Source organism: Helicoverpa zea, chromosome 21 (assembly GCF_022581195.2).
Source record: "Helicoverpa zea isolate HzStark_Cry1AcR chromosome 21, ilHelZeax1.1, whole genome shotgun sequence".
Lineage (NCBI taxonomy): Eukaryota > Metazoa > Arthropoda > Insecta > Lepidoptera > Noctuidae > Helicoverpa > Helicoverpa zea.
Genome location: NC_061472.1, coordinates 4,610,694 through 4,619,921, shown reverse-complemented (window position 1 = coordinate 4,619,921; position 9,228 = coordinate 4,610,694). Strand labels below are relative to the sequence as shown.

At 35.9% G+C, this 9,228-nt stretch overlaps 1 protein-coding gene and 1 long non-coding RNA gene across 2 annotated transcripts; one reads left to right on the top strand and one right to left on the bottom strand.

Moving 5' to 3' along the window:
- Positions 1-225: 225 nt before the first annotated feature.
- Positions 226-3,329, bottom strand: LOC124640654. Its single transcript, XR_006985575.1, has 3 exons — positions 3,258-3,329; positions 1,653-1,727; positions 226-1,097 (listed from the first exon to the last, which is right to left on the bottom strand). It is a non-coding gene; the product is annotated as an uncharacterized LOC124640654 (long non-coding RNA).
- A 1,181-nt stretch (positions 3,330-4,510) lies between these two features.
- Positions 4,511-6,546, top strand: LOC124640652. The gene has a single exon (XM_047178517.1). It carries the CDS (start codon positions 4,722-4,724, stop codon positions 5,970-5,972), a length of 1,251 nt encoding a protein of 416 aa, XP_047034473.1. The 5' UTR covers positions 4,511-4,721; the 3' UTR covers positions 5,973-6,546.
- Positions 6,547-9,228: the final 2,682 nt, after the last annotated feature.

Sequence of the window (9,228 nt, the reverse complement as noted above, 5' to 3'; positions counted from 1 at the left end):
TGTCCTTATGTAGTGGCTTGTTAACTGTTTAGCTTATAATAATACAAGTCAAAATGTGTATGTTGCAATTTAAATGTTAACAACTTTTAATCTTTGTACAGCCTTGAAAAACGAAAAAATAAATATGATAAAAATATTCAAAGATAAAGTTTAAGTCTGTTTTGGAGACATTCATGAAAAATTGATAACTGTACTTTTTATTTGAAATTTTTACATTGATGACCTGGTAGCGGGGCACAAACCAAAAAAGTAATCACACATTAGTTCTTGAGAAGATGATAAAAAGGACAGAGGCGCATACAGAGGGCACATGAGAATTGCTTCAGTACATAATAAATAGATATTAATAGAGTTCCTTCCTTGTTAATCAATTGTTGGTACATCCGGGGAAGTACAACTGTAACTGTATACCTACTATATTATCCGCAAAACTAGTTGCTATTTGAAGGACACATTGCTATGTATGGTTGTTATAGCTTATAACTTGGGACAGCTGAAATTCATTATCTGCCAAGCCTTTTCTGAGCTATCTCAGGGTCGGCATCCAGATGTAGCTGGGTACCAGAGTTCTTTATATGGTTGCTAATCCGACCCGACTGAGTCATTGACCTGGTCAAGACAAAACCCCTAGTAAGACTGATTGTTCAAACTTTCTGTCTTCTGACTGGCCGAGGGCGATTTAAAGAACATGTTACCACAGCTCGCACAGTGCCACTAAGGACCGTGAATAAGTTACACAAACAGGTAAAACGAGTTGATAATTTTCCACCTAATTATGAGCATCAAATACACGTAGAGCCTTGACGAATGCCACCCTCTGAGAAAAAGAAGTTCAGAAGAAGGGTTCCTACATTCGATGAGTGATTCATTGAATTCGAATATGTACGGAAACCAACATATTAGTATAAAAAAATCATGTAAAATCTTTTTGAATGTTCCACTTTTTATGAAATAACTGGTTTTATAAACAGTCACGCGATGCTTGCGATCACAAAGGAAATAATCCATCGACAGTCATCGAGTGCAATCGTTTGCGCTGCAGGGGTCGTAACTCCGTATTGAATCATTGCTAATTGCACAACAGCTTTATCTTGAAGCTGCAATAAAATTGTGGTAATTAGAGATGAAGCAAGTCATTTTATTGCGGATAGAAGGCAATAAAGATGAAGGAAGCTCTAGATCTGCCAATGGAAGAGTCGAATCGACCTTTTTTGAGCCTTTGCATAAATAGGAGCCCGTATGGCAGAAATACGTTTTGAACTTTCATTCCATAATCCTCCACATGAGAAGCACTCTTGAATTTTCGTGTTTCTAGCGTCTCTACAAAATTTTACAAAAGCATGCGCATGAGCTTACTTTGCCATAAATATCGCAAGGTCTGAATCAGCCCTGACAGGATACCAAATTAAAAATCAATAGGGATCATTGACACGGTTTCTTCCGGCTTTAAAAGACAAATTTTATTAATTCTAAGCATGACTGCTATGTGTATTAGTCATAATAGTCATTCAACATCGAAAACGGTGAATCCAATCGCCACTGTTTATACTGTGTATACCGAACAAACCTATCTGGACAAACAATTTGAAAGCTTATGCATGGACCTTTAAAAAACGGAATGTGTGGGTATATCCGCTGCCTAAAAAGCTTACCAAATGTATTGCAGTTTCTGGACGTAGGCGTCATCGGCCAGCCACGGTCACAAGAGCTGAGGCCAAACCCCAAATCTGTATGCAAATTAAACAGGAATGAGATCACCACATTGTGAGGATTTTGACCTTCGCATTTTCGTACATAATGTAGGTAATCGACAACGGTAGCTCACAACAAATAATCACTACAATACAAGGTTGGGTTCAACGATTCTGTTTCACTGAATAACTACTGCATAATCGTTTTGCCCTACACAGCTACAGATACTTAACGTACATCTACGTTTTTACGAGCATTGCATGCATACAGAGAAACTCATAATGGCATGAAAGAAATACCTACCTAATATACGCTGACATACTTCGTCTTTGGGAACTATAATAGCACGGTAAGCTTGTCTAGAAAGTATTCAATTATACAAATATTCGCCGTCTTTTTAAACTGATAAATGTATTTGATTTCCCGATTAGCATGTATTAGAGATTAGATAAATTGGTTACATTGTGCTGTCATTCATCATTTGCTACAATGCCTGGCACGCCAATCTAACAATGAGCGCTGAATCTTTTAGCTAATTTGGCGCCTACTCGGTTCTAATCTCGTTCAGGGCTTCATTAGCATAAGTGTTTAATACCATCTTTGTTTCACTACAAAGTACTATTCTTATGGACTTAAACCACACCTCATTAACAGAAAACAATAGTGCTCTATGTACCAATAAACAGGTTCGTGGTAACCGCATTTCCAAAGCATGTCATCATTGAAAAAATAACATCACAACTCTAATTTTAAAAAGCTTGTGGGTGTATTTTCGGACATCCGCGGGAACTAGCCCTCTTGTTTTTTTCTCTATTCTTAAATCAATGTTGAATTCGTTTTATTGAGCGTATCATCGTATTTTGTTCCCTTGAATAAAACCAGATTTTCTAGTGTTTTCCTCAGTGAAAGTTGATCATAGAAGTCAGTATGCCCGTATGCATGCAGCCGGTCTTGTTAGCCGTCGACAAATAATTTCCATAAGGTCAACCATTAACCTGCTCACCTAGTTTCTGAATATAAAACTGCACAGGTGTTTTAAATACCTACAACATCGTGATTTTAAGCTACCAGTGCACTTATATGGATTAAAGCAAATCGGCAGACATTGAGAGATATGAATTATTAGGTCAATAAAGTAGTTCATCATAATTAGCAAGTGACAGCCCTGCAACAGGCCTTGCCCTTTATAATTATCAGCATTTATCAACAATTGCAATGAATTAAATATGAAGTACAACTTTGTACCTAGAAAAATGTAAATACAGTATGCCAACTACACATCATAAGTACCTACTTTATGATATTTGCCTCAACACCGCTGCCTGTATCTAACTGGCAACTGATTTCGTAATTCCTGTTTTGTTGAACTTTAGTCAACAGTTAAGCATAGGTTTGTGTATCCATGACACATCAGTTGGGTAGGTACTCTGCCTGCAATTTCGTCACAATCGCCTACGAATGACAAAAATGGATGTGAGAATAAATCAACCTTGTTTTAAAAGGTATGCGACTATGTAGCTGATTTATCTGTGTCCAATAAGTGTGTATTATCTTTTGTTACTTACCTTGCCTGTTTTATCATTGGATTTTATTACAATGCTATACCTATTCACGTAAGCAGTATTTATAAGTGTACCTTTCCACATTTTAATTGTAACTAGTACTTAAGTATGTCGCTATCTGCACTAGAATAAGAGACCACTGTCTTCGTAGTTACGATTTCAATCAGAATACATGAGCTAATAATGTACGCCTGTGTTAGTCTGAGATCCCCACTGAGTAATATTTCTGGGACATAACAGAGACGCTCAGATTGTCATGCATATATGGAACGAAATCCAGGAAGTGTGCAACAATCCGATCTGTAAATACTTCACCTCGGCGGAGAAACTCCTCTCGTTAGAAGCTCTTAGATATCGTTCTATGAACTCTTCTATCTGATTTTATATTTAGCCCCGCGCTATAATTAACCCCCGTCAAAAGTGAAGGGTGTATAAATTTATCCTTACACTATAATGTTTGTTTCTCTAGACAAAATATGTGTGGGGCGGATTTATTTAAAGTTTTTTTTTTTTAATAAAGTGATTCAAAAGGTTTTCTCGGTAATCTGACGTGATGAATCTTTCTCGTTTTCATGGAAAACCGGGAAACATAAAGAGTATTCGAAATGTACTCGCTTCGCTGTAAAAACTGAGCCAGAGTTGAATCGTGTTCCATATCCATTGTATAGCACGAATATTTCTCACCGCGAGCGTTAATAGCTTGAACAATTTTCGTTCTAACGGTTCTTCCAACAAAACTCATGCGAGTAGGTGAATAAACAGACATCGAAGTGCATTCGATTTTAGTCTCTACACGAGTGTAATACTTGTTACAGTCCCTCCCGTGCTCCAAGCTGTGTATAATCTATGTTATCTGTTGTAAGATATTGTTGCAACAACAATCTCGTTGTTTGTGAGAAACGCGTTTCTATTCAGTTACCAATTTATCTAATGACTGTGAATTTAAGTGATAAAGACCAATTGTCAAGTAAATATTGACATTAATTACCAAAGTGCTTCCAGACACAAATTAGTGTTCCATGAATATTAACAATGCTGTGTAAAGTGATTCTAACGAATTTGGGACATTTGTTTTAATATTCATTATATAATGAGGTGGTCGGCGATCAGTCGCCGCCTTGCGCGCTTTCACTCGGTACGCTATTAATTACGTACACGATTGTGTTCAGTCGGTTATATTTACTCAACTGTTTCGACTGCTGAAAGATAAAGAAATAGCTAAAGCGGCGCGCTACACGACGCTCGTATCTTATCGCATCCACTCTATTGATCACTCGACACATATCGCGAACGGCTCGCCTTATACGGACGACCGTGCCACCTTTATTGTCCAATTTAACATATAGACGTGTGCTAGCCGCGATGTTACCGGTGAACTCATAATGTGCGTCGTTCAAAAATAGAAATACAGTGTTTACAGGAAAATAGTATCAATAACAAAGTGTTGCGGTTTGTAATTGAACGGAAATGGCAGCTAAATCGCCTACTATGAGTGTGAAGTCGCGGGAAATGATCGGCGAAGAGCAGTTCAGTCAGCGGCGCGAAGTGTTCGGCAAGCACGACACGGTGTTCCTCCCGCCCGCGTCGCCCGTGCCCACCAGCTACCGCGACGTCGAGCCCATCGTCACCTCCAACCACGGCAAGACCACCGCCAACTTCAAGCGCAACACGCCCGGCTACTCCAGCATGAGGGAGTCACGCACCGACGAGCGAGTCTTCGACTTTAGACCGAGGAAGTACTCCGACAATTTCACATCGGAAGTGAATCAAAGTGACGATGTGGAATACAGACATACGATGACTGAAAGGACGCGGCGCTTGTCCAAACTGCGGCGGGATTTCATGACTTCCAACTTACACGAGCCAGGTAGTACCAGTCCTTTCAACCGCTCCGGGACACGAGCGTCTATGCCGGCTAACAGTTCTTCACCTCTTAAATATAAAATTGAAAGTCCTAATTTATACAAGTTCCCGTTCGCTGAACCGTACTCGACGCCGACGCCGGTGCGCCGAGTGGTTGTTGATCTAGGACCGGCAGACGAAAACGGTGGAAAGGAGAATCAGGATCCAGAGAGAGTTCGACATCAAAGTTTGTCAGGACAAGACACGCCTAGTAGACTGGACCAACAAAAGTTGTTTGAAGAAATACTGAAGAGATACTCCCCGCAGCGAAAGCCAATCGACTGGGAGTTACCTCCGACCAAGCCGAGGGTGGTCGCGTCAGTTCCTAAATCTAATTCTAGTGTGGCCGACAGTATTGATAGTGCAGATAAAAAAGGTGACGACAAAAATGAGAAAACGGGTGATGATGACGTGTTTGAGAAGAAGCAAAATGGTGAAGTGGCCCCGGCTGTTTTAAGTGAAAATCCAGTGGAAAAATCTAGTGAGAATCCGGTTGAAGTTAAAGCAGAGGTTATTCAAAACGGCCCTGAATCGTTAAGTGCCGGCGCGACTAAGGAAAATGAATCAAAAACATTACAGTCCGAACTGGACGAGAAACAGGATGAAGTGCCCGAGCTGTCGCAGATTCAGAGACAAGTAATTAAAGAGGGTCCCAAAAAGCCACCTCTAGAAATCGTAGATTTAAGTATACCTGCACTGATACAGAAAATGACTGCGGAGGGTGAAAACCTGGAGAATACGAATAAAAAACAGAAGAAAGTAAAGCGAAAACGTAGTTTCTTAGACAAGTTGCTAGGTCGCAAGAAGGACAAGTAGTAGCTAGCGATATATTATAACATTGATGTGATATTGAACATACTGCAAATAATGCAGGACAGCCAAAGATTAAAAGAAGCATGACGTCATTTCTGTAATCTTTTGATATGTAGATATTTCTTTACATGGCAAAGGAATAAACCGATAGATTTATTTATATCTAATAATTAAGGCCAGTCTTCCTATGTTTTTTATCGTAATGCATTGGTTGGGTTATCACTAGCTGATAATACTAAGTGCCATGTGACACGCCCTATCTGCCAAATTCAAACTGTCTTATAACAAATATTTTGTGAATAACTAGTATGTAAGAGAAATATTAATAGTTGTGCTATTAACGTTATATATTTTGTTATTTGTTTAATTAATTAATATCATAATACATCCTGTAAATTTTCCGTAAACGTGCCTTAAGTTATCAATAGGTACAATTCTATGATGTCATTAAAAACACTACTATTTATAACTAGCTCCGTTTAATAATACTGTTACAATTCCCACACAAATATTGCCGAGATCATAAGCTAGTGAGCCTTAGAACCAAATATTTTCATAATAAATTTTCTGTTTTTAATCATTGAATTTTATTGAAAAGAAACACAGACTTCGTCAATGAAATTATATTTCAGAAAAATATGATTATTGCATTATTATAAGTATCACAGTGTCTTATTATAAAGTACAAATTGCTAAGGTATTTCAAAAGCGTACCGTAATTAAAATGTAATAGAAACGAGATTTTAATAGCGTTGCGTAGATATGACATTCCAAATATGTTTTTTTATGAGTTCACTGAATTTCGTAATCAATGGTATATTACAGAATCGTGTCTAGAATGTGGTTTATGCACAAAAACATACATTTTCGCTCGACATTTAGCATTGTTACGTTTCATTGTATTTTTATTTGCGTGACTGAGACTAAATTCAATGACACCTTTTTGTTGAAATGCCTGCAAGTTTATAGCGAACAGACAGACAACAAGACGTATTTTTATACATAATATAAATATGTAAAATATTATATAGATTAATAAAGTACTGGGTAAGTACAGGTAATTTTTACGTTAATAAAAATATATTTCAGTAGGGACTTTGTATTTAAGTAGTTACCTACTTGTTTTTCTGGTTATATTTTACCGGGTGAATAAGGAAACAAGTTTATTTAGGTAGGTATATGACACTGAAACTGCGCATATTTTCATATTATAATCATTATGGTCAGTATTAAAACCATATTTTTTATAAATATAAAAATATATGGACAAATGGTAAAATAATCCAATCCAGGGTAGTAATACCTCAAAAAATCGTATCAAATATCAATTCTGTAGCGAAATAAAATTTTGTACACATTTAATTTAGAGCCCGAGAAAGGAACATTAAACTTTTATCCGGCTGCGGGAATTTGTTCTGTCAGGCCACAGGTGCTACTGACGGAACACACCTTATGTCATTATCTGAAGAATACAACCTATCTGACACGTAAGTACTACACTTGAAATATTTCTAAGTATTTATTACTGATAAACGGAACATTGAATATCTTTTCATACTTTTGCACGTCAATGTACATGTATGTTATTATTTAAAAATACAGATAAGATGGTCGTTTTCTATCCGGTTACCTCAAAGACAACTAAACAAAGTTCAAGGCTATATTTATAGTCCAGACAGTTTATCGAGATAATTATGTAAGAAATAAGCGGTAATGTCTGACCTTGTTGGGAAAGAGTCAAGCAGATTTGCGTGGAAAACTCTAGCTAGATACTAAGTTTCAAAGATTTTAAATATAGTAACAGAGAGTGTGATTTTAAAATGACATTTTTAAAATCTCCTCTTACTATCGTTACCACCTTCATTTGCTACCCTAAAAGGGTTCAATTCTAGAATAGTTTACTTGTACCTTTTTTCAAAATTTAGTTTTGTATGAATGTGGATCATTTTGTACTAACAGTACCTAAAAACAGTTAAAACTCACTCAAATTGAACCCTTCAATTTGTCTTTGGCTTGTGAATCAAGGTCTATAGTCTATTAAAGTATATAAATGGTCACAATTATCACATTAACACTTTATTATGTGGTTTTATGATATGGATCCTATACCATAAATACTGGTAGATACAATGCTCTACTATATAATGATAACAATTATTGCAAATATTAAGTATGCATAGACTTATTTTTTTAATGTCAATCTTTGAGTCAAGTGAGAAGAAAAATGTCTGTATGTTGACACAAAAATAGTCATATCACGAATATATTTTAAAAATTTAAATACATATGAAGGAAGGGTTAACTTAAGAGATAAGTTCCTGCTTACAAGAAATATCAATTTTCCTTGTTATGACAAAGTATAAACTTAAATAAGTACTCAAAATAACGTTTCACGTTGCAGAAATTTTGATATGGTACTTCTTTGTTTTTATATACGTATCTAACAAAATATCTTCATAAATATAAACAATTTAAAATATTTCATTAAAATAAATAAATTATACAATTTATAATTAATTTCTATAATATTTTGACTAACTACTTTAGCTGCCAAAGCAATGTGCAGTCATGATCAATGCAAGAATAAGAAAAATAAACATTTATTAAATGTTAAAGTGACTAACAAGATTCCTATAATACATGATAAACCAGTTGTTATTTTCTCAGTTAACAATTATATGTATAAAAGAGGAATCAATAGTTATACTGAATAGGAATGTATTGACAAGCTAAGTCTAACAAGCTAATTTCATAGTTGTACCATTTATTTAATTTATCTTACTTAATACTTGCATTAGCCACAAAATAGCGAGGCTTTATAAAATTGCATATTTTTACAAAAATAACTTCAATTTTATAATCACAAATTGTCTACTTATTTATCTATTTTAGGGTGAGTTGTTCTCTTAACTACAATGATAACCAAACCATACCCAGCCGTGAAATTCCCATCTATTGGTCAAATTTGTGATTGGAAAATTGAAAATAATATGGTTATCGTTATAGTTAAATGGTACAACTCACTTTAAATATACTGAAATGAGCGTAGCAAGATACTTTGCGAATTTACCTAAAGGTAATCAAAGGCCATTAGAGAATTATTTTATTAAATGTTCGAATATTTTTTAAATGCAAAGTCGCTTTATGATGCAGATGCTAGTTAAAAACTTTAAGGCGCCTACCACACGTCGAAATTTCCCCACAGTTTTGAAGTAACTTGCGCATGGGGTAGGCACCTGAATAACTAGTAAGAGATTGA

Coding starts and splice junctions, on each gene's coding strand:
- LOC124640652 (XM_047178517.1), top strand. CDS start 4,722: ATGGCAGCTAAATCGCCTACTATGAGTGTGAAGTCGCGGGAAATGATC.